The 26,414-nt window shown below is 36.2% G+C and overlaps 3 protein-coding genes across 6 annotated transcripts in view; 1 reads left to right on the top strand and 2 right to left on the bottom strand.

Annotated features, from left to right (window-relative positions):
- Window positions 1-327, bottom strand: part of LOC106869582 (phosphopantothenate--cysteine ligase) — a 20,603-nt gene extending 20,276 nt beyond the window's left edge. Inside the window, exon 1 of the mRNA XM_014915383.2 lies at window positions 186-327. Coding sequence (XP_014770869.1) covers window positions 186-314 — 129 coding nt within the window. The 5' untranslated portion in view covers window positions 315-327. The remainder of the gene's footprint in view (window positions 1-185) is intronic.
- On the top strand, window positions 263-19,671 carry LOC106869583 (3-hydroxyisobutyryl-CoA hydrolase, mitochondrial). Its single transcript, XM_014915384.2, has 13 exons — window positions 263-396; window positions 3,649-3,673; window positions 4,215-4,239; window positions 4,867-5,046; window positions 8,747-8,831; window positions 10,152-10,232; window positions 11,204-11,256; window positions 11,816-11,894; window positions 12,706-12,851; window positions 14,115-14,201; window positions 15,336-15,491; window positions 16,423-16,561; window positions 19,261-19,671. Exons 2-13 carry the CDS (start codon window positions 3,663-3,665, stop codon window positions 19,380-19,382), a joined length of 1,164 nt encoding a protein of 387 aa, XP_014770870.1. The 5' UTR covers window positions 263-396; window positions 3,649-3,662; the 3' UTR covers window positions 19,383-19,671.
- LOC106869581 (protein BANP) overlaps window positions 16,573-26,414 on the bottom strand; it is a 38,263-nt gene continuing 28,421 nt past the window's right edge. For 3 of the 4 annotated variants that reach the window (XM_014915382.2, XM_014915377.2, XM_014915379.2), the window contains one exon: window positions 16,573-19,353. In XM_014915382.2, coding sequence (XP_014770868.1) covers window positions 19,342-19,353 — 12 coding nt within the window. In that variant the 3' untranslated portion in view covers window positions 16,573-19,341. Of the gene's footprint in view, window positions 19,354-19,404; window positions 22,545-26,414 lie in introns of those variants that run through there. The other variant, XM_014915380.2, reaches the window with a different exon arrangement.

Below are 26,414 nucleotides of genomic sequence, written 5' to 3'. Positions count from 1 at the left end.
ATATATATATATATATACATACATGCACACGCACCATACATGCATGTAAATTAAAAACAGGCCGCGGAATAGATATAAATGCAAATCAACATAAAATTCAGTGACAATTTAAATAATATTATCCATTATGGGAAATATGAATGAATGAAAGAATTGATTGATTAGTGGAAATGATTGCAACCTACCGTAACAAGTACGACTTTGTTTTTTAACGTGTGTTGTCGTTGAACGAAGTTCTGTATTCGTATCTGCTTCTCTTCGAATTTCTCTGGCACCGGCAATTCCTTCAAGAACTTGCTCGAGTCACTCTCCATGCTTTATCACAACATTACTACCTTTCCTACCTTATTTTACAAAAGACTTCCAAAACAAAGTGCTTCCGTTCGTACCTCCCAGGTATGTCGTCGCTGTTGTCTTTCTTTCTTCTCTCACTCGACTGTAAAAATATCAGATTATATTTTGTTCCAATCCACTATACAAACACACTTGACCAATTTCTTGAAATCAACTAGTAATGTAGTCAGTTGAAACCACCCGACATGCTGTCCTTACTACTTATATTAATAGATCGTAAAGGTCTACAGGGTATCGACCTTGATAGGATTACGCTTGCTTTTCGGCTCAATTATTCGCGATTGTTTATTCTGGACGACTTAACAAATATTAGTTTGTATGGGGTTTTTTTACTAGGCGCAGAGCTCTGTTGTATCGGAAATCGAATAAGAAATTGTGGTATTCATTCATTTTCAGTGTTAAGTGAAGTCGAATGGCTTCGGTTAGGAAGTGAAACTCGAACGTGGACCCAACTTACTGCGAGTTCACCTCTTACATCTCTTGTTTTGGTAATCCTTAAGTTTTGGAGAGTTTTCCCCCATTTAAATACGAATTCTAAAAACGTTCCAAAATGGTTTTTTCTTTATTTTTGTAGGCTGGATCTTACGTAAGCTCTTGAAAAAAATGTTTTTCGTTATTCAAGCTTTTTTTTTCCTCAGAATTATTCACGAAAGTAATTCTTGACTAATATCAAAATGTTCTATCTTATAAGCTGTGTCTTATTATATACGACACAGGTCGTATATAACAAACAGTGTGTTAATGTATACTTAGTGTCTTGTTTTGGCACGAGGCCACACATTTGCTAAGCAACATAAGACACTAAGATGTTTATACGCTTCTGAAGGACATTAGCAGCATACTATATGACATGTTAAACCTTAGGAATAAAGAAATAAACTATTTTTTTGCTAACACTTAAATAGTATACTTTATAACTGATGTGCTCTTCGAATAAAATCAGTAAGCCTATACTGTACCGCACGTTACATTACACCAATCACCTAATGGGATGTTTTATTTTTTTCTTAAAACTTATATAGCTACGTTTTTTTGTTTTGTTTTGTTTTTTTTAGTGTTATCGACATCGTTTTATTTATATTATCCTGTCTTATTTTGTAAAATTCATTTGTCTACATTGTTTGGAATTGTAAGCTACACGAAATATGCCTCAGTGCTTCACCATCGTTTATACACGAAACGCCTACCCCCAGCGGTTCCCGACTACGGTTTTTAGGGTGCATGCGTCTTAGGGTTCTTAGGCCCTCAAACATCCTTCTGGTAACCCCTGACAGTCTTCCCCCAATAAACATGATACATTTTTTCCTTAAGTTGTGTTTTACGCTTTTTGATGGGGCACCCTAAAAAAAATCGGTAAATCTACATTTTGGATCTGGCCCAGATATTAAGAAGGTTGAGATGCACTATTCTACCCGGTTGCTCGACCGATAATATTTAGCAGCCACTTTTACCCAATCAAATAACATCTGCAATGTCTTTAAAAAAAAATTTTTTAAAAAGGTTTATTGATTAGTGTTGTCATAGACATATAATAAAATACGATATGATTTCGGTCCTTTGATTTTAGACATGTTCGATTTGGAATTGACCTGCGACTAAACATAAGAAACAATATAAACTCGGTCCTACATTTGCTTCATTCATAGGCAGTGTGGTCTACTATAGTTCTAGGCAAATCAAGTCCTTGTGAGTGGATTTGGCTGATGGAAACTGAAAGAAGCCTATTGTGTGTGTGTGTGTATATATATATATCTATATATATATAGTCACAATGAGGATATCCAAACCTCTTATAGGGGTATTTATCCAAGATACACTGGTTTAATATATTAATTTTTAAAGAGATAATTTTTCAATGAATATATTATATGGAATATCATAAAATATCAAACATATTGAGTTAGAAAACAGATTTAATGGATACAAATTAATTTATTAATTAATCAACATTGGTGCAGCCATCTGGCTCACTAGTGCCCAGTCAAACCGTCCAACCCATGCCAGCATGGGAAGCGGACGTTAAATGATGATGATGATGATTCACCAACAATTGTTTTATTTCACAAACAAAATGCAACGCATGTGTTAAAATTATTCCTGTTATTTCAATTCAATAATAATAATTTGAATTGAAATAAAAGGAATAATTTTAACACATGCGTTGCATACACAACACACACAGAGTAAACATGTCTGTATATTCTGTGTATTCCAAAAATATCCTAATGTAATTCGTATTGTCCTTTGTATACCCTGATGATTTTCCATAAAAGGTATTTAAAATGCAAAATTCTATATTTATATACGTTTTGTAATTTTAATTTTGTTTGTGAAATAAAACATTTATTGGTGAATATGTTGATTAATTAATAAATTAATTTGTATCCATTAGATTTCTCTGTTTTCTAACTCCTATATATATATTCATAGACAGGTTAATTTCTAAGAAATTAAACCCATTAGATTCCAACTGGACTAATTATTATTGCTGCTGGCGTTAGGTAGGGCATCCAGCTGTAGAAACTCTGCCAAATTAGACTGGAGCCTGGTGTTGCCATCCGGTTTCACCAGTCCTCAGTCAAATCGTCCAACCCATGCTAGCATGGAAAGCGGACGTTAAACGACGACGACGACGACGTCGATATATATATATATACACACACAAACACACATGACTTGCGACCTGTCCAACTTACAACTGATCAACTTTATGATGATTGGTGAGCCAGGTCCCAGCAGCAATAATAATTAGTCCAGTTGGAATCTAATGGGTTTAATTTCTTAGAAATTAACCTGTCTATGAATGATGTCAGGTAACAAACACTTCCCCCAGGTTTGGTTATCGATCACCACTGTGGTTATCCTGTCGTGGAGACATCGAGGCAACCTCATATTTGTTTATAAGATGACTGTTTGAGAATCCACTCATTTCCTGTATTCTGCAAGAACATGTCTGCTGATGGGGAGAAATATTACATTGCATAGAAACAGGTGAGGGTTGGTGACAGCAATGGCATCCAGCTTTAGAAAATCTGCCTCAGATAAATTCCATCTGATCCATGCAAGCATGGAAAAGTAGACAGTAAAGGATGATGACTTCAATATAGGTACAAGGCCAGATGTTTATCTGGGGAGGCTTATAGTTGACTATATCAGTCTCTGGAAGAATAAAAAGGAAAATAGATCCTGGAAAGATTTTATAGCATTAACTAAAATAAATTCATTCAATTATTTTTGTTTAGGAATTCCTATTTTTGTGTAATTCCTAACGATTTTTATGGTTTTCTTTTTCAGACAGAATATTCATCATGTTGTTAAGGTAAAAGAAATTTATTATTATTATTATTAACCCATGCCAGCATGGAAAGCAGACGTTAAACAATGATGATGATGATTGAGTGAGAGAGCAGTGCATGCCATCAAAGTGACACTAGGGTAAAATATATCCACCATGACCACCCATCTGATAAGGGTACACTAGGTACATGCATCACAACATGGTGATCTCATATCAAGATAAATAGTGCATGACCTTGTAGGTTGGGCCCAGTTAGAATTTTCTTCAGGTTGAGTAACCCATCCCGCTCAAAAGGTCCTTGAATAAGGGTTATTTAAGGATGTAAAATGAAACGCCCATATTTCCAAAGGTTAATTATCAAAACCCCAAAGAATTCCTCTCAACACATGGCTATGATGCTCCCGCACGACTTCTGATCATGATCAGAGATGCCCATATCATCAGCTACTAAGGGACATGCTCAACTGGTTAAGGTCAAAGCTTGTATCCTTGTATGAATGTTAGAAATTATAATTGTTTAATTTCACTATTTTCTAACCGTTTCCATTCTGTTTTGTTGCAGATCAGCATTTACATTTGGATGTCTGGTAAGATATCATCATCTTTGTTTTATTTATTTATTTATTTGTTTTTTTTTAGTTTTTTTATTTATTTATATATTTGTAGGTAACAGGCTTGGCTGTGTGGTTAAGAAGATTGCTTCCTAAGTATGTGCTCTCAGGTTCAGTCCCAATGCACAGCACCTTTGGCAACCTCTGTCTTGACATAATGTCAGGGTTGCAAATAAGCATCGCCATCATACGTGCAATGTTATGTTGTTCCTTTCCAGTCTTCCTTGGAAAAAAAATGAATAACAGCATTGTGGCTTACATGTTTAAAAACACCCGTGCCGGTACCACATTGAAAGCACCCATGCCAGCACCATGTTGAAAACATCCATGCTGGTGCCACATATAAAGCGCTGGCACCAGTTCCACATACATAGCACTCATGCTGAGTTTACATAAAAAGCATCCAGTACATTCTGTGAAGTGGTTGGCATTAGGAAGGGCATCCAGCCATAGATGCTGGCCAGTTCCTGTCAAACCACCCAACCCATGCCAGCATGGAAGATGGATGTTAAATGATAATGATGAGATCCCATCTTTGGTCAAAATTCTGGTTACACTCAATGTATATTGTTAACATTTCCATATTTTATTTTTTGTTTTCAGAAGCAAGTTTTGCTACAAGCTCCTAAACTTTCTATCCTTCGCCATATGTCAAAGAATTCTTCAGAAATGGATGTTCTGCTAGAAAGAGTGGCTGACAAAGGTGTTGTCACTTTGAACCGACCTAAAGCTTTGAATGCTCTTTCTTTACCAATGACTAGAAAAATCTACCAACAAATGCTAGTGAGTTTTTCTTTTAACATATTAACCCTTTAGCATTCACATTATTTTGGCAAATGTGAAGCTTATTTATTCCACATTGTTTTGAATTAATCACACATTATCTCATAGCTTCAAAATTTCAGTGGTGCGATTTGTATGTTTTAGAATGAAATTGTAGGGTAGGTGCCAGCACTACTACACTCTCAGAGTGGTTGGCATTAGGAAGGGCATCCAGCTGTAGAAACCTTGCCAGATCAGATTGGAGCCTGGCACAGCCTACTGGCTTTCCAGACCTATCAAACTGTCCAACCCATGCCAGCATGGAAAGCAGACGTTAAATGATGATGAGGATGATCTGGAAGGTTTTTACATATATAATAAAATTTGTTGTGTGTGTGTGTGTGTGTGTTTATGTCTGCATAGGAAAGAAAGGTGAAAAGTATGAGATAGAGAAAGGGAGAAAGAAGGATTCATGAAATAGAGAAGGAAAGAAAGAAAACAAGGGCTAAAAATTACTACTGAAAGGGAAGCAATGTTGACCTGCTTTCCTTCCCATTGTTTTATACTGAATGATATTACCGATAAACAATAGAAGAAAGGGGTCGTATGTTGATGAGTTGTAAGCAAAGGAGGTTGTGAAGCTGCAAACATAGCAAAGAAAGACTGAAAAAAAAACAGAAAAGCATATATTAAATGGGTGTTGGGTAGGAAGGATTAATTACAGGACTTTATGTAACCATTCTTGCTTTAAATGCTGACGTAGTCAAGAAAATGTGTGTGTGAGGTTTCTTTTGAAATGAGCAGAAGCTAAAGCATTATTTATTTAGTTATAAAAAAGATAAATAGGTTAGGGTTTGGCTATGTAATTATGAAGCCTGTTTTGCAACTATGTGCAGCACCTATAGCCCCAAGTGAAGCAGTGCCTTGTGGGTGACGTTGCTAGATGGAGACTGTATGGAAATCCATTGTGTGTGTGTGTGAGTGTGTGTCTCCCCTACCACCACCATTTGACAAGTGGTTTTGGTTTGTTTACATCCCTGTTACTTAGCAGTTTAGCAAAAGTGACCAATAGAATATGTAGGTGGGGTGTCAATCTATTTGATTATAATCCTTCAAGGTGGTGCCCCAGCATGGCCACAGTTCAATGACTGAAACAAGTATAAGAATAAAAGATAAATATTTTATGAGACCCACTTGAATATATAAAATGTTTAACGGAAGCATAAGAAGAGCTTACACACACACACACACACACACACACAAACTCTCTCACTCTCTCTCTTTCTCTCTCTAAAAATCACATTACATATTTTAAAATGAGATTTCCAGAAACAAATTTTTCAAGAAAAAAACTAGTGCGTATGTGAGTACACCTGTTCTAGTCAGCCATTTCATATTACTACTGCTACTACCATCACCATTTTAATAAGCAGTTAATTTTTAAAAAAGCTTAATTATGTATTGAGGGATGAATTAGGTTAAGCAAAAAATAATGTATTTTGGGTGAATTCCAATAGGTTAGTGACAGGTGTGTTTAATATCTGTTTTGGTTTCCTAAGAATGACAGAAAACATACACAAACCAGAATAATGATCTTCAGTCTAAAGGTCAATATGACAAAGATTACAACAATTAATACTCAGAGAGAGAGAGAGAACAGGGAGCAGAAAGTTCAGTTACCATCTGGAAAGTGTCTTTTCTTAATAAGGTAGTAAGATTGGCAAGAAGTTAGCTCTGTGTAAATTCTGTGTCCTCATTACAGGCAACAGATACAGAAAAAATGGAAGATATGGTGTAATCTCTAACAGATTGATAGATGGACTCCCTTTTTTTCTTTCTTTCTTTCTCTCCCACCTCCTTCCTCTATCCTTGTCCTACTGGGTTAAAATGTATCTTACCTGTAGTAAGATAGCTACTCCTGTCCTTGTACTCCAACCTTTCACCTAGCACACAGCTATCTCTCTCAGCTGGGACATTATTGCCTTGCAAGCTACTTGGCAATCTCTGGGTGCTGGGGTCACATAAAAAGTACCCATGTTGGCTCCATATGAAAAAGCACTCGTGCTGGTGGCACATAAAAAGCACCCATACTGGTAATACATGAAAAGCACTGGTGCTGGTGCCACATTAAAAGCACCTGAGCTGGTGCCACATGGAAAGGATCTGTGCTGGTGGCACATGAAAAGCACCCATGCTGGTGACACATGAAAAGCGCTGGTACCACATGGAAAGGACTTCTGCTGGTGTCACATGAAAAGCACCCATGCTGGTGTCACATGAAAAGCACCCAGTACGCTCTGTAAAGTGGTTAGTGTTAGAAATGGCATCTAATTGTAGAAACCGTGTCAAAACAGATGACTGGAGCCTTGTGCAGCAGGGATGTTAAATGACAATGATGTCATACAGTAGTTAGTTGTTGAGAAGGGGTGTAAACAATAATCACTTGCTTTTATAGAGGTTTGAAGTGTCAAAGGGAATAAGCTAACAAGTGAACAGCAGGTTAGTGGGGAGATGACATTGTTGGAATTAAGTCCTATGTGAGGGGGAGGGAGTGAAACAGTAAACATGAAAGTGAGAGGAGGAGAGAGAGAGAGAGGGTGGGGGACAGTTAATGGAAGCAAGAAAAAGCCAGTAGGTGTATATCAAATGAAAGAATAAGAGCAGAAGTGGGAGGGGGGTGAGCTGTTACAGCTATGGCCACCCATACTTCCATACTTTGTATGTATTTATCAATATCCTAATTAATGCGAAAGAGGATTGTAGAAATAGTTTTGTAGCTGAAGAAAAAAACAAATTCAAGGACATTTTGCTATTTGTTGACAGCAGAAAAGTTTTTTGACTCCTACTAAAAATAGAGACTGTATGAAGTGTACGGTGGTGCATAGTAGTGAGATGCAGACATCAAATGTGGAAGGAGAAGAATCTATTGAGGTTTGAGAGGAGTGGAGCTGGCTGGATATGTAACAGCCATTCATTGCAAAGAACAAAGGACTTGAAAGTCAGCATCATCATTCCCCCTTCTCTGTGTTGTTCTCTCTCTTGCCAAATGGTATTCTGGCATTGAGAGTGATTAAGGGCTTCCCAAGCATAGTAGCATTTTAAACCAGGTCTCAAAAGACCACTCCAACCCATGCCAGCATGGAAAATTTAGTATATAGAGGATGGTGTTGTCAGTGGTGGCAGTGGCAGTAGTGGTGATGGTGGCAGTGATTGTTGATGCTGTTTTTGCTCATGGCCACTTTACTAAGTATTGTGGTGTACTGGAACTTATCCCAGATTTCAAAATATTGAATAGTTTAAGACTCTCTTTCTCTCAATACAATAGAATGATAGCTTGTTAGAACTGTTTGCTCCTGGCATGCCTAAAGTACCAAGAAATCCTGAAATACACCCAGCTTCCAAACACCATGTGTGTCTCATAAGTGTGTAAGGTATTCAAATATAAAAACACATTTAAATTCCACCTTATTTACGGTATACTGAATATTACAATATGCAGCACAGAATTTTGTCAGTGAACAGGTCGCGGTCTCAAAGCGACAAAAATATTTTGACAAATTAAATTTAAATGTTGAAGTGAATCTAACGGATTTTGTGTGTTATTTTAAATGGCTTATAAACACCTTCCACGCTGCAATTGTTTTCGTTCCAGCACACAATCTCAGATCAGGTCACTTGCTATGCAAGTACATCTCCGTAATATTTTTATCTTATTTTCCAGGAATGGGAGAAAGATGGATCCGTTTCAATGGTAATTATGAAAGGAGCTGGAGGCAAAGCGTTTTGTGCTGGTGGAGATATTGTTGGTGTGTTTCCATTTACTCTTCCTTTTCAATAAACTAAAGAATACCTTTACATTTACCATTTCTATGCTTACTGAGAAAGAGAGAGATACACACATGTACACACACACAGAGTAAAATCGACAAAATGAGTACAAAGAACTTAAAGGAATAGAAAGTGCAACATCTTCAGGAAAAGTTAACATGCGAGAAATTAAAGACACATCAGAATTTTATATCCTCTCTGAGTTGCAACCAGTTCTTCTGACTTGGATATAAAACTCTGTTGTGCCTCTTGAATTTCTCACATGTCAGCTTTTCCCTGAAAATAGATTCTCTCTGAGACATTAGATTTTTATCCATTCCCACTAGAGAGCCAAGCAGTGGAATTTCTTGAGGTGAATTTTCTGTGGCTGGATTCCTTTCCTATCACCAACCCTCATCTGTTTCCAATTTCCAAATAAGGTATTGTTTCCCCATGACCAGATATGTTTTCATGAAAGATTGGCAACATAGAACACCACTTGAAGAACAGTGACATTTACTCTTTTACTTGTTTCAGTCATTTGACTGCGGCCATGCTGGAGCACCGCCTTTAGTCGAGCAAATTGACTCCGGGACTTATTCTGTGTAAGCCTAGTACTTATTCTATCGGTCTCTTTTGCCGAACCGCTAAGTGACGGGGACATAAACACCAGCATCGGTTGTCAAGCAATGCTAGAGGGACAAACACACACACACACATATATATATATATACATATACACAACGAGCTTCTTTCAGTTTCCGTCTACCAAATCCACTCACAAGGCTTTGGTCGGCCCGAGGCTATAGTAGAAGACACTTGCCCAAGATGCCACACAGTGGGACTGAACCCAGAACCATGTGGTTGGTAAGCAAGCTACTTACCACACAGCCGTTTGTTTATATTTATTACATGATGTGTGTGTGTGTGTGTATGTATTTGTAGGGTGGTCTTTTTTCAGTTTCTGTCTACCAAAACCACTCACAAGGTTTAGTTGGTCTAGTGCTACAGAAGAAGACACTTGCCCAAGATGCCATGCAGTAGGACTGAACCCAGAACCATGTTGTTTGGGAAGCCAACTTTTTACCACTTGTCCGTACTTGCAGCTGGATGTAATGCAATAAAAACAGTTTTGGCCAAAATCTCCTAATGTAATGCAAATCAAAAAGAAAACTCAGCTTAATTAGCAGGGATTTAATTGTATGATGTCTGTAAAATATACTGATTTTTATTTTTTTGTTTTATGTTGTGGAATTTTAGTTTTCTTAAAACATCTTCTTTAAATTTCCCACTTTCTATTCTATTCTGACTCCTTCCAGCTATTACAAAATCGAAACAAAGTGGAGACTCATATGCTGAAGACTTCTTTAAAGAAGAATATATATTAAACCACAAAATTGGTAAGTCGTCTTAGAATAGTTTCTTATGGAATTTTCAGTAGCTTCATCATGCATAATGTCAGATCAAAATTTACAGCCCAAAAAAGCAAGGTTTACTTATACACCAAGACAACTTTGGGGGACCAAAAGTTCCATGTGAAATCCTGCAGGATTTGACAAAATAGTGACGTTGTTTGAACATTTACATCACATAGTTTACACTATATGCTACACTGACTTGTACGGTGGAAGATAAAGTAATAACATTTTCGAGAGTAATAGTAAAAAAAAAAAAATGTAAAGTTCCTTCCTGAGACACATATACTCCTAGGACAGGTTTCCATGGTGTGTATATATTCCCCACCTGGACAAGATGCCAGTCCATCGTAGGATTACTCATTTTTGCCAGCTGCATGGACTGGAGCAACGTGAAATGAAGTGTTTTGCTAAAGAACACAATGCATCACCCGGCCCAGGAATCGAAACCACAATCTTATGACCATGAGTCCAACCCCCTAACCACTAAGCCATGCACCTCCACAGTGAGTAATAGGCTTGACATTTTCTTTTGTTGTCTTTTTTTGTGTTGTGTTCAAACCTTGCTGAGATTGACCTCATCTGTCATCTTTCTGGGGTTGATAGCAGAAGCAACAATCAACAAATAGTCTTAATCTCTAATTGATCTTTTATCCTTCTCCGCACAAAATTTATAGCCTTGTACCAATACAAAAACTCCTCATCCTCATCATTATCGTTTAACATCCACCTTCCATGCTAGCATGGGTGGGACAGTTTGACAAGAACTGGCCAGGCAGAAGCCTGCACCAGACTTCTGTGGCTGTTTTGGCAGGATTTTTACAGCTGGATGCTCCTTCCTAACACCAACCACTTTACAGCAGAGTGCTTTTTACATGGCACAAGCACAGATGATATTATTATATGAGAGTAAAGATACGTAATTTACATGTAATTTTCTTTTATATTCATTTCAGGAACATTCAAATATCCATTTGTTGCTGTTATTGATGGGATTACCATGGGTGGAGTAAGTATTGAGCAATGAGACTATTTTAACTGAATCAGTAAATAAACATAATCATCATCATCATATGTCTGTTTTCCATGCTGGCATGGGTTGGACGGTTTGACAGGAGCTGAAGGTCTGTTCAGGTTCCATGTCTGTTTTGGCAAGGTTTCTATGGCTGGATGCCCTTCCTAATGCCAGTAAATAAATGAATAACATTTATCATGATCATCATCCTTATCATTTTATCTTGGACTGAAGCCATACTGGAGCAGTGTGTTGAAGGGTTTAGTTGAACAAACTGATGTCAGTACTTAGTTTTTTTAAGTGTGGTACTTATTCTAGCAGTCTCTTTTGCTGAACCACTAAATTTAGGGAGATAAACCAACACCTATTGTCAAGCAGTGGGACACATCTACACACACACAAACTTCTACAGAATTTCTGTCTACCTATTTCATTCACAAACCATTGGACAGTGTAAGGCTATAGTGGAAGGAATTAGTTTAAGAGACCACACAGTAGGATTGAACCCAAACCACACAGCCATGGCTACATGCTTGTTTTTGTTTGTTTCTAGGGAGTTGGTTTATCCGTTCATGGAATGTTCCGTGTAGCAACAGAAAAGACCTTGTTTGCAATGCCAGAAACAGCAATAGGTAAGAGATATTTCCAAACTTAAATTCTGTTTTAACACTTTAAAGTATACTGGTTTCAAATTTTGGCACAAGGCCAGCAATTTCGGGGGAGGGGGAGGAGGTAAGTCAATTACATTGCTCCCCAGTACTCAACTGGTACTTATTTTGTCACCCTCAAAAAGATGAAAGGCAAAGTTGAACTTGGTAGAATTTTGTAAAGACAGATAAAATACTGCTAAGCTTTGGGCTGGATATGACCAGTGAAAATGCTAATGGGTTAAGCCCTTTGCTCCCTATGGAGCTTTGGCCATCAACTTCTCTTCACTAACCTCCACTATGGGTCCTCCTCTCCCAGGTCTTGTTGCTTTTGAATTGGCATCGATGATTCAGTAACTTTGCTGTTTTCTAGGTAGAGGTGTTGGCCCAAACAACTCCTTTTACCCCTGGGAAGGGGTGGTCTATATTTGTGAAAAGATTTGGCTTTCTAGTAAGAATTCTTTCTAATTTCAGCACAAGGCCATCGTTTTTTTAGGAGGAGAGGTAGATCAATTACATTGACCCCAGTACTTGATTGGTACTTATTTTACCAACCCCTGAAAGGATGGCAGACAAAGTTAGCCTCAGTGGCATTTGAACTCAGAACATGAATTGTCAGAAGAAATGCTGCAAAGCATTTTTTCTGATACTAACAACTGTGCCAACTCACCACTTTTGCCAGTCTAATAAGAACTGAGAAACAGTTATATATTTATGTATACATTGTGAAAAATAACGGTAAAATGGTGAATATTCATCAGAAAACTTACACTGTTAATTTTTTGTGGAACAATAGGATTGTTTCCTGATGTTGGTGGAAGTTTCTTTCTACCACGGCTGCAAGGAAATCTTGGAATATTTTTAGCTCTAACTGGATATCGACTGAAAGGCCGTGATGTTTGTAAAGCTGGGGTTGCTACTCATTTTGTAGAAAAAAACAAGGTAAGCGTTCCATTTTTACCTCAGAGAAGATATATGTAAGCTGGAGTTAATTGGGATTTAGGAGGGGGCATATCAAATTATTTTCTTTTAATATTCAGGAGACACAGGCATGGCTGTGTGATTAAGGGGCTTGCTCCTCAACCATCTGATCTTTGGTAAGTGTCTTCTGCTATAGCTCATGGCCAGCCAAAGACTTGTAAGAGAATTTGGTAGACGGAAACTGAAAGCTTGTCATACACACACACACACACACATTTTTCTTACACACTAAGATACGAATATATACAAATCAACATTAGTTGTTAAACAGTGGTGGGGGACAAACACAAAAATTAATGCATGCATGCATTCATTTATTTCATGCCCACTTGCAGACAGAATTTGTTGAGGTAAATTTCCTATGGTTGGATCCCCTTTCTGTCAGGTGTATGTGTGCGTGTATACAACAAGCTTCCATACAGTTTCTATCTACTAAATTCACTTGCATGGCATTGGTTGGTTTGAGGCTATAGTAGAAGACACTTGCCCAAGTTCCATGACTGCTCCCGTAAAGATGCTTATATCACCTAAGTTTCCCAAGCGGTCACCCATCTGACTACTTACAAGGCTCATTGTTGCTTAACTCCAGTGATCAGACAAGAGCCAGTGCATTGAACATGATAAAAAAAAATTCTCCTAATTAACACAGGTTTGCATAGAGATGCACAGCATGTTACACACCTACATTTTAGATTAAATGTTTTGCAAGCCTGATGTGTGTAACGAACCCTTTTACTGCGGAAATCAGATATGATGTTTTGCAAACAACTTGCATATGCAAATGCTACCAGTCGAGAACTCCGAATACCGGAAGCCAGCAAGTGTATGGGGTCATCAGGAGAGAATGCGCGCCGTTTCGGGGCCTACCTCTCTACTCAAAATTTCATTACCCTTAACTGCGGAAAGAGGTTAACCCTTTAGCATTAGGGGTAATGAAAGCAGCTTTATATACAAATCTGTCTTTTGTTGGAGGAATGTCAGATTTGAAACTATTTTCTTTTGAGAGATGTCAAGTTTATTGGGGCAATATGATTTGCAGAAATTACCAATTTTCTATTTCTTGGTAAATATTAAACATCATTGCTGGAATAACCATGAAATTTAATTTCACAGTTGAAAGATTAAGATGTAACAGCAGCAATGATCCTATTTTTTGCAAGGGTGTGGGGGGGGGCATGGAATGGAGGAATAATTCTATTTATTTCAATCGTCTATTATTACCAGGTAGACTCTCTTGAGAAATCTTTGTTGACTTTAGAATCTCCAACACAGAAGAAAATAGCTCAGGTGTTAAATGACTTCCAAAATCAGGTAAGCCTTTTTCAGTTTCTCATATCAGACATACAACAGTCTTTGCTTTCCATTTTCACTAAAAATAATGGAAAATAAAATTAATTTCTGTTTATAATATCAAAAATTATTACCATTTTTGTTATATTGTTTAGTAACAATGAGATTTAAAATGCCTTTTTTTGTGCGTCGTGGGTGGTTTTTGCAGTAATTATCTGAGGGATTAAACATTAACTTAGTAACTATAGGTAGGTTTATGTAATAGAGGTATGACTGGGATTATATATGCATATATAAGAAACTTTTATTTATATTTTTTTATAGAAACTTCGAAAGATGTGAAAGAAATCATTTTAACACTGTAACTTCAGCTAGGTTAAGCTATAAATAATAGCAAGTATTGAGTTAAAAGACCTGTCATGTTCTCCAAAGATGTGGGTTCACATCCCATGGATAACTTTCAGCTATATTCTATCCAAGGGTTTTTTTAACTGAATATTTCATGTACTATTATGTAGAGTTTTATCTACTTTAAGTTCCACCATTAAAACAACTTATACATATATATATATATATATATATATATATATATATATATATATACATAGTTAATCCAAACATGAACAAGCAAGAAAAAACAACAACGCAAGGACGTGATATAAGTACAGTGTTATTGGACACTCAGGAAAAGAAAGAAAAGAAAGAGGATTTCATGTTTCGAGCGGAGCTCTGCATCAGAAATATAGAAAAAGTCCAAAGAAGGGAAGACGGAGGAAGAAAATAGCCAACATTGCACACAGTCACATAATATACATACATATATATATATATATATATATTTATATATATATATATGTGTGTGTGTGGAGGACATTGTATATAATTCACTTGAAGCATTGTAGTTCAGAAGTAGAATAATAAATGAAATTAGAAGGAAAGCTTTTTACAATGCAGGGGTGGAAGTTGACCCGTTCACTGACTACCATAATGAACATGATTCCACTAAGTACCCAGCTACCCCTGCCATCCTCCATGTTGATATGCCTAGATTCTAATGAACCCTATAACATATAATGTATGTGTGTGTGTGTAATTTGTGATGGTATTTTTTACTTGTTAAAAAAAAAAAAACATTGATACTCCTGGTTTTTGCAGAGCAAAACTGATGAAAGTAGGAGTTTTATTTTAGAACCTCATATGGAAAAAATTAACAAGTTGTTTGGTGGAAATACAGTTGAAGAAATTATTGAAAACTTGAAAGAAGATGGATCAGAATGGGCTCTTGATCAATTGAATATCATAAGTAAAATGGTAAGTTGTTGTTCAGCCACAGTTCAGTCTTAATTCAATGAATCTTCTTATATTCCAACCTTCATCATTGTGTCTCTTGTTCAGACTTTGTGTATTTAATGGTAGTCTCTTGCAGTCGAAGAAAGATGGTTCTGCAATTTCTTGCTGAATGACCTCCGCAAACGATTTGTTTATAAGAGATCAAATGTATGTGTTATACATTAGCTCATTCCCTCCATCAAATTGATGTTGCCTCAATGGGTGCACAGTGTCGGAGATCGCAGAGCAACGTGAGATGGAGTGTCTTGCTCAAGAATACAATGCACTCCCCCAGTTTTAGGAATTGAAACTATGGTCTTGCACTCGTGAATGCAACACCCTAACCACTAGGCCATGCACCCTCACCTTTGTGTATTTAGGGCTGTGTTATCTAATATGTCCTTCTTTTTTAAAACTTGTTTCTAGCAGAGTGAACATCCATGTAAAGGCTCCCTCTCATAGAATTATAGAAGAGGGAAGTCATTCTTGACTAGCTTGGCATTTACCTAACTTAGTTTATGTAATATGTCCTTCTTTTTCAAGACTTTACTTGAAGATTTGACTGTTGTTTCTAGCAGTGTTTAACTCTTTTGATGTCAACCTACCTGCGACTGTCCCTAGTTCTATGATACAAAGTACTTCATTCTAAAGTTCTCGTATGTTTATTTAAAACCTTCAAACATAATTTTATCTAAGACCACATTGTTTTGTCCTCAATAGTGGAAAAGTTAGCTATTTTAAAAATTCTTCCAAATTTTTAATTATTTTTTTCAAAATTAATTAAAGCATCCAAGATAGTCGTAGAAGCGTTAAACACAGCTTTGTCTTATTTTTTTTTCCTTTAATATCGAATTTAGTTCAATGTTCATTCCTATGGCTTTAATCTTGTATGTTTGTTTCTCCCCTTTCGTAGTCACCGATATCTTTGAAAGTGACCTTGCACCAACTCAAAGAAGGAGCAAAGAAAGAATTTGATGCTTGCTTCAAAATGGAATATTGCCTTAGCCAGCATTTTGTAGAAGACAGTGATTTTCATGAAGGAGTCCGTGCCAGTGAGTACAGATTTTTTTTTTTTCTTTTTTTTATGTCAGTTTATTCCATAGATTTGTAAACAATTTGAATGTAACTAGATGTTTTCTGTAGAGAAATTATAAACATCAATATGTTTAGCAAAATATTTTATCTGAAGTCATGTGTTGAGACATTCTCATTATATTTTGATAATTGTATTTGTTATTTTACAAATCAATGAACTTGGTTATTAATTTAATTATTGTTAGAATAGTTTTTTTTTTTTTCTTTACCAATATTATTGTAACTATTTGACTGATTTCTGACAATTGTCCTTGTAGCCTTAAATGAAGAATACTCTGCATGTTTCTGATTTAATTTCAGAAACAGTATATTGATATGGCTGTGTGGTAAGAAACTTGTTTCACAACCACATGGTTCTAGGTTCAGTCCCACTGTGTGGCACCTTGGGTCAGTGTCTCCTACTATAAGCTTGAGTCAACCAAAGCCTTGTGAGTGGATTTGGTAGACAGAAACTGAACGTAACCCATAATGTGTGTGTGTATATATATATATATATATAAATATATATATATTGGGTTGTCACCACCTTATCTCAGGTCTCCTTCTACGGGTTCCTTCCATCGTTAGGGAGTGCCACTTCTTCACACAGCTCTCCTCATCCATATGCAGCACATAACCATACCAGCGCAGTCGTCTCTCTTGCACACCACATCTAAAGCTTCTTATGTCCAACATTTCTCTCAGGGTGCACACTGACATTACACATCCAGCGGATTATACTAGCTTCATTTCTTTCAAGCCTACGCATGTCTTCAGCAGTCATGGCCCATGTTTCACTGCCATGTAGCATGGCATTTTGCACACATGCATTATTCAATGTATCTTTCACTTGGAGCGAGGAGTCCTTTGTCACCAGTAGAAGTAGGAGCTTTCTGAACTTTGCCCAGGCTATTCTTATTCTAGTGGCAATACTCTCAAAGCATCCACCCTCACTACAGACTTAGTCACCTAGGTAGCAGAAGCTATTAACTACTTCTAGTTTTTCCCCCTGACATGCGATGGAATCAATTTTCTGAGCATCTGCAGTGTTTACTGCCTCTGTGCATCTGCTGCACATGAAAGCTATCTTCCTGGTTAACCTTCCTTTGATGTTGCTGCACCTCATGAGCACATCTTTTGGAGTTTCTACCTGCACCTTTTCTACAGATCAAGCAGGGCCATCTACCTGAAGGGGTTTGTGATACGTTTGCCTTCCTACTTACTAGGACTTTGGTTTTTGCAAGCCCTTCAATTCTAAACCTTGCTGCCACACCTGAAATTTCTTCTCTAGTTCTGGTAGTGATTCTGCTATGAGAACAAAGTCATCAGCATAGAGGAGCAACCTGTCTGTATTTACTCTTGTTATTGCCTGGATGACTGTAATGAATAAGAGGGAGCTGAGGGCTGATCCTTGGTGGACCCCTACTTCTACCCGGAATTTTTCACTATACATATTGCCAACCCATACCTTACTAACCACTCGTCAATCCCCAGTTTCCGCATTGCCCACCAGATAAGGTATTGGGGGACCTTGTCAAAGGCTTTCTCCAAGTTCGCAAAAGCCAAGTATAGCAGTTTATCTAGTCAAACAAATCACCTTTGTTTCTTATGTTTTTAGGTCTGGTACCTATTCTATCTGTCTCTTTTGTTGAACCCCTAAATTATGGGAGCATAAACACACCAACACTGGTTGTCAAGCAATAGTGGGGACAGAGATATAAAGGCAGTGCTCGCATGCACACACAAACAAGCTTCCACACAGTTTGTCTACCAAATTCACTCACAAGTCATTGGACGCCCTGAGGCTATAGAAGTGGGACTGAGTCCATGACCATATGGTTGCAAAGCTAGCTCCTTAACCACACAGCCATGCATTCAATGGATAAATCATGAGCAAGAATAAGGAAATTTGAAAACAACTACATTTTACAACTAAATTGTATCACAGAGAACTTTGTTTCATAACCTGACTTGTCAGTTTATTTTTCTAAATGCTTAATAAAAAAAGAACTGGATTCTAAAAGCTTGTGTTAATAATATAGAACTGGAAGGTTTTACTGGTTATTAATATTAAAAAAATTCTTCATAATTAGAGAATTCCATTAACCTTTTAGATATCTTCTGCCTGAAGCCACCCCTGGTTCTATGATACAAACCTTTGGTTTTAAAGTAGTCTAAGTTTAAATCTTCCACCAAAATTTCAGGTTAATTTATATTCCAAACACCAGTTTAATAACGACAGTTATTTGAGTAAATTTTTCATTATTTTTAAAACTGAAGCAAAGTTCATATATTTCAACACAAATATGGTAACAAAAATGTTAAAAACCAAATTTGTTTCCAAATGTGTATTTCCTACATAGAATATTATCATATAATTTGAAAAAGACAGCAAAGCTGACAGAATGGTTGACGCATCAGACAAAATGCTCAACTGCATTTCATTTCGCTCTTTACATTCTGAATTCAATTTTCACCAAAGTTGACTTTGTCTTTCATCCTTTCAAGGATGATAAAATAAGTACCAGTCAAATACTGGGGAGGTCAATGTAACTGACTTGGCCCCTCCCTTCAAAATTGCTTGCTTTGTGATAAAATCAGAAAGAATTGATAAACTTGAGATCAATTTAAAATTTATTCATTCGAATGTTTATTTATTTTGTGTTTTCTCTTACAGTGTTGGTGGATAAAGACCACAAACCAATTTGGCAACCTTCAAATATTTCTGATGTCACAGACGAGAAAGTTAATTGGTATTTTACTCCGCTTCCTGAAAATAAAGAATGGAAACTCCCATAAGAGTTTGATCTGGAAACTCCCGTTCAATCTTGCTCTGGAAATTCCCGTACAATCTAGCTTGTCATATGAAGAAGTTATGTGTGCTGAGAGATTTTAGTTGCAAGATCATTACTAGCATAATGGAAGAAAGCTAGTCTTAAAGCAACTAATTTTATTTAGTAATGGAATGGAATGGTATTAGAAAATTTAATTCATTGTGAAATTGAGACAGAGCCATGATTTGTAATATATTATGAAAATAAATACTCTAAAAATGTACAAAATTTTAATAAAATAATTTGCAAAATTCTCTTAACTTTCTTGTGATACTTTTTAAGGAGCAATGTCTTTTTATTTCCTAAATTATATCTTATCAATGATGCTGTCCATAACTACCTATTAGGTGAAATATTTTATTTTTATTAAATGTGGCATAAAATTCCAAGCGGTTAACTAGGTTTAAGATATTCATTGATAACAGGTTAGTCTTCAGGAAGAAAGATATTGTAATTGTCTCAGATACTATATTCAAAGGGATATAGTTATGGCTGGGAACTGGAAATTGATTATAGAATTCGATCAAATGTTACTTCCTTCAGTATCTTATACATGGTTGAAAAATCTCATTTTACAGGTTAATAAGTGTAAAAACGTAGGTAAATTATTCTCAATACATTTTTGTGAAGTTTAAAATGATAGCTTAGAAATTCATATATATTCTTCATAAAATACATGTGATGTAAATATAAATTCAATATTTGAAAGCTTTTCCTCCAGTGAAAAACATTTACCAGGCTCCACTGACCTACACTCTAATGGTTTTTAGAAAAGCATATAATCATGACACATTTGAGCAAGCTGTGCTTCTCTGACCAATATGGGAAGAAAGTAACTCTGAATTCAAGTTACTTAAGCTCTTCACTTCCTCTGTAGCATAGGCCATCAGCATCTTTTCTCCTCTGTTCTTAACTCATGGCTGTCTTTCCTGCTTCCCCTCAAAGGTCTTGTTGGCTTTGAATTGTCATTGATGCTTCTGTAACTGTGCTTTTGTCTTGGTAGGGATGTTGGCCCTAAGCAAATCCATTTTTACTTTGGGGAAGAAATGGTCCATATTAGTGAGGCTTTAACTGGTTCAACATGGGAATCCCTACCAGGGAACTGCATTCCGCTAGCATGGTTCTGAGTCACTGATGCACGCAAACTATCATACTGCAACGAGGACTGCACCACATGCAGTGGTATGCCAGCAAAGCAGATGCAAAATGATGAAGGCTATGTATGTTTGTGTGGAGAGATCTGACATATATTAAAATAACATTAAGAAAATATTTTATAAAGCTTCAATTTGTAATTTATTTACAATTAATTATTACTTTGCAGCAAGAAGTATTTATATTCATAAGTGACGATAAAAAAATCTTGCAGACAAAGTATTTAAATTAACATTAATTATAAGTTGATGAAAAAAAATAACCAAAGAGTCTCAAGTGTCCTTCATGACAGTTGAAAAATTTCATGAAAGTCCAAGCTCTATCAGTAGAATCTTAAAATATTGTAGAAAAAATTTTCATAATAAAAAGATTTCTTTTAAAAAGATAGCCTTAGATGAGTCGTTTGCTTCATATGGCAGTTACCACATTTCCCGGTATATAAGAAGCATTCTTATTTTACAAGTATATTTTGGGGGAAAAAAACAACAAATCTGGTATGATTAATCATACACTTATTAGAAAATATTTTAAAGTGGTTTTGTTAGGGGAAAATGTCTGAGTCTATAAATACATTATTGTTGACAGAAGAGTGTTGTAGTTCACTTGAAGCATTGTAGTATAGAAGTAGAATAATGAATGAAATAAGGAAAGCTTCTAACAATGCAAAAGGTTTTTAAATCTTTTTATATTTTGGGCAAAATATAAAGGATTCTTAAACTTTCTGCATTGTCAGATGCTTTCCTTCTTATTTCATTTAATATTGTGACAGTTTACTGGGATAAAATATGAGATCATAAATAAACTAAGTTATGGGAGTACTGTATATCAACTTTATCTCTTTCAGATCAGTTGTATATTCATATTTTGGTCAAGAGATTTACCACACAGGATGTAAAACTCTTGATTTCTGGCTGTGATGTTTTATGTAACTGCAATTGGCCACCAGGATGACACACCACTGTTACGGCTTTGTTGCCATCCTCTCATTGCCTTTCATCTTCCTAAATGTTTTTTCTAGGCAACAGATTCATTAAATAATATAAGACATCATCAGGTGCAGATTGCGCATGCTGGAAAAGGAGGTATAACGACATGATGTGACTTCCCTACATAACTGCCAACACATCATAAGCAATTTTTTTGTTGCGATTTTATGCTAACACTGATAATTTGGTTTGTTTTCACTATTTTATTATTTGCAATAATTATCAATAATTATTGTACCTTGTGCTCTAGTGCTTATTCGGCTCTCTAGGCTCTGGCACTTGGTCTCCCATCCATAATGATAATGTGACAGAAGCACATGACATATTTTCAGAAAGGTGACATTAAATCATGTCTTTCTGTAGATAGTTTATTTCTACTGCTTTTAAGTTAAAGGTGAAAATAGCGGAAAATGAGATGCATTTTTTATCATTTGATGCTTTTTATCTCAGAAAAGAAAAAAATGCTATTCAAACTGCAAAAAAGATATATGCAGTTAATGGAGATGGTGCCAAAGCTGAGAGGACTGTTTAGAAGTAGTTCACTAGGTTTAGGAGTGAAAAGTTTGATCTGGAAGACCATGAACTTTCTGGCAAGCCTACAGTCATTGATGATCACGAAATCAAAATGCTAATCAAAAATAATCCCGGTCACATGACATTAGACATCACAGAGATACTCCACATGTCTCATACAAGACTTGTAAAATCAGTTGGATACATGAACTGCTTTGTTTGGATGCCACATAATTTAATGGATTACTTTTCCATTTGCAATTCTCAGTTCAAACATAATAAAGACACATTTTTGAAAAGAACAATTACAGGAGATGAAAATGGATTGTTTACAACAATGTGGAGCAAAAAAAGGTCCTGGAGAAAATAAAATAAACCATCTTTAATCTCTGCAGAAGTCAGTCAATATCTGAAGAAGGTGATGCTCTGTATCTGGTGGGAGTGGAAGGGTAATTGTGTATTACGAGCTCTTTCTGCAAAATCAAATGTTGAATTCAAATAATTATTGTTCCCAATTAGACTGATTAAAGGAGGCAATCGATGAGAAACATCCAGAATTGGCCAATCGGAAGGGTGTTGTCTTCATCCAAGACAATTCTTGACCTCAGGTTTCCTTGCAGAAATGGGTAGTTTGTTTGGGATATCCTACCACACCCACCATACTCACCTGACCTTGCACCCTCAGATTAACATTTATTTCAATCCCTACAAAATTCTCTTAGTGAGAAGAACTTCAATTCTGCATACACACACACAAGTAGGCATAATTAAGGAAAGCAATAAGTCTCATCTTTCCACTATAGTGAGCTTCTAGTGTAATAGGGAAATCACTGGACCTAGCTGACTTTATTCTCTCATCTCAATACTGAACCCCTTCCCTGCTCATCACTCCTGCTCTCACCCATCTTGAGGCATTGGGTCCTCATCAGATTTGCATGGACTTTTGGCCATTTAATATCAACCTGAAACAGTCACTTTCATCATTTTTTTACCTCTTACTATCCATCAATTTTTCCTCTCCTGCTTCTTTCTTATCCTAATTAAGGTGCTCTTAATGTCATACTCTTGCTTCTCTCTCGATTCACCTTCAGTCATCACTCCATATCACTGTATCTGTCAGCATATAATCTGGGTTTTTTTATTCCAATACTTCCTGAGCCTCTAACATTACTCTATTTCCAGAATCACATAAACTTCTCTTAATTCCCTGCCATCTCAGTCACAATGCGTCACCCTGAAAACATCTATTTCAGAATACTGGGTACTCCTCCTATCACTCCACCCTTTATCACACATTCAAATCATCACCATCATTCATGCCTCCACTTTGTATGTAAAGAGGCTGACAAGCAAGCAGAGATGTGGGGGTTGTAAAGTCCCTTACCCTGTTGAAGACCTGACTATCTCTCCATTGCCAATTTCATAGGGAAAAAAAAACAAAAAAAACACTCAGCACACACTGTGAAGCAGTTGGAGTCAGTAAAGGCATCCCAGCTATAAACGCCATAAAAGAAAAATGAATGAGATGAAATTCTCTGAGTCATCTAAATGAGCAGTCTACCCCCAAATAGATTCTAACTATGATGACACATCCAACTCACACCTGTATGGAAAGGGGATGGAAAATGATGATGTTAATGTGCATATGTGTGCACACACGTGAATGAGTGAATGACAGTGTGTCGTGAATGCTAACGGTTTACTTGTCATTGTACAAGCAAAATGGAGGCATGTTCACATTTCTTGTTATTGATAACAAGTAAAAGACGGCCGCACCAGTGACATGTAAAAAACACCTAGCACACTCGTTAAACGGTTGGCATTAGGAAACGCATCCAGCCATAGAAAACAAGCCAAAAACAGACGACTGGAGCCTGGTGCTGCTCTCAGGCTTACCAGCTCCAGTCAAACCGCCTAACCCATGCCAGCATGAAAGACGGATGTTAAATGATGATGATGATGATGATGATGATTATTAAGCTTGTATTTTTGAAGACCTACAAAATAAAATGAAAATGCCACCCTTGAAAAACAGGTAAGTGCTGCTAATAGGAAGAGTAACAGACAAAATCCTACAAACAATAAAATCCATTCCCAGCCAAACCATGCTAACAGATGTTTTATATATATATATATATATATATATGTGTGTGTGTGTACACACACATCAGTCCCATGTGCCAACCAAAGCCTTCTGAGTGGATTTGGTAGGTTGAAACTGAATAAAGTGCATCTTGTGTGTGTGTGAGTGTGTGTGTGTGTGCGTCTGTGTGTGTGTGTGCGTGTGTCATCAATCAAAGTATCTATAATATTGTTCAGTTTCTGAAACATTTAACAATTATTTCAACTTTATTTGATGGGGACATACAAAAACCTCTGTTTATTTAACTAAACCTTGTTCTAAAGATTAAAAAAAAAAAAAACTCGTGATTCAAGGTATAATTGAAGAACAGCATTGTGAAATGCATTTCTAAATCTTCAGAATTTCTTCACGATTTATATACACAATGGTGACAGACATGTTGAAAATGAAGATTCTCGGGAGTAAATCTATTTAACAATATAATAAATTCTTTCACTCATTTTCAAAATGAATTCTACCATATGTAGAATTAAAATTATACAAATTTAAAATTGTACAAGGCCTATAAAGATGAGCAATTTTAAATTTATATGTATATTATTACCACCATTACTATTATAACAATACTAATTATTATTATTATCATTATAATTAAGGCAGTGAACTGACAGGGTCGTTAGCAAGCTGGACAAAATGCTTAGCAGCATTTCATTTGTACTTCTGAGTTCAAACTCTGCCAAGGCCAAGTTTGCTTTTCATCCTTTCAAGGTCAATGAAATAAGTACCAGTTACACACTGGGGTTGATGTAATTGACTAAGCTCCATCCCCCCACTCCACCAAAAGAAATTTCAGGCCTTGATTCTATAGTAGAAAAGATGATGATGATGATGATGATGGTGGTGGTGGTGGTGATGATGATGATGATGATGATTACTACTGCTGTCCATGGTACGGGCTGGACGGGACATTTCAAGGCAATATTCTATGACTGGATGCCCTTCTTGATGCTAAGCTTTTTAGTTGTCTCTTACAACATTCAGGGACAGACACATCTGTTTAAGTGTGTGTGTTTATGTATGTATGCATGCATATATGTTTTTCTCTGTTATATTGGTGCGCTACAGTGGATTATGTAAGACTTGGCTCTTATTTCTAGCAGGTAGATGCTCATTAAGCATCATTACGATATTTCATAGCTCCTTAAAGCTATCATAACTGCGTTCCACCCATGCTACTACTGGTGATATCATCAAATTTTTAATTTATCCACAGATGATATGAACAGTAGTGACATCTAACTTCAAATCTCAGTGTTTGAATATTTCATTTAAATATATATATATATATATTTTTGTCAGTGAACAGGTCGTGGTCTCAAAGCGACGAAAATATTTTGACAAATTAAATTTAAATGTTGAAGTGAATCTAACGGATTTTGTGTGTTATTTTAAATGGCTTATAAACACCTTCCACGCTGCAATTGTTTTCGTTCCAGCACACGATCTCAGATCAGGTCACTTGCTATGCAAGTGCATCTCTATATATATGTATATATATATATATTCTTTCTTCTACTGACTTCAGTCATCGGACTGTGGCCATGCTAGAGCACCACCTTCAATACATACATACATACATACATACATACACCTTCATGCAGATATTCATATTTCTAAGAATTTCCTTAAAGCTTAGCTGTCAGCTGTAAAAAAAAGAATGTAAAAATACATATTTATAAAAAAATAAAACAATGGCCACCTATAATTTTTTTCTCAATTACTATTTAATTATTCATATTATAGTTAAGAGATCAATTAGTGAAATTAGTAGCGCCAAACTTAGGAAAATTTTGGTGGTGGAGGAGTTGGAAGAAGGGAAAGGGGTAATTTCCATGTTTCTATGAATAAAAAAAGAATAATTGAAGGAATCAATTTTCTTGAATAATACTTCAAACACAGCTGGTTTAATAAAGGCCGCCCATGTAAAGATCCTTCACAAATTTCCATTCTCTTTATGAACAAGTCCTCTTCAAAATTATGAAACCAGTTCATTTAGAAATGAAGAGGCCTGTGCATATTTTGAAAATGTGATGGTTTACCTGTATTTCTATTCTGTGGTGAAATTATTTACCAAAATTATTACTAGAGTTATTCAGTGGTGGAATTTATTACCAAAATTGGATAAGTGAAGATGTAGAAAAAGCAATTTTGAATAGTTTCCATTTCTTTATGCATATATATATATATATATATATATACA

The sequence above is a fragment of the Octopus bimaculoides genome, chromosome 17 (assembly GCF_001194135.2).
Source record: "Octopus bimaculoides isolate UCB-OBI-ISO-001 chromosome 17, ASM119413v2, whole genome shotgun sequence".
In the NCBI taxonomy this organism is placed as follows: domain Eukaryota; kingdom Metazoa; phylum Mollusca; class Cephalopoda; order Octopoda; family Octopodidae; genus Octopus; species Octopus bimaculoides.
The sequence above is the reverse complement of the archived record's forward strand: the minus strand, read 5'-3'. Positions and strand labels throughout refer to the sequence as shown.

What these genes read in the sequence shown, in the direction of transcription:
- LOC106869583 (XM_014915384.2), top strand. An exon ending in ATGGGATTACCATGGGTGGA is followed by an intron (nt 11,257 to 11,815) that starts GTAAGTATTGAG and finishes GTTTGTTTCTAG; the next exon opens with GGAGTTGGTTTATCCGTTCA. An exon ending in TAAATGACTTCCAAAATCAG is followed by an intron (nt 14,202 to 15,335) that starts GTAAGCCTTTTT and finishes TGGTTTTTGCAG; the next exon opens with AGCAAAACTGATGAAAGTAG.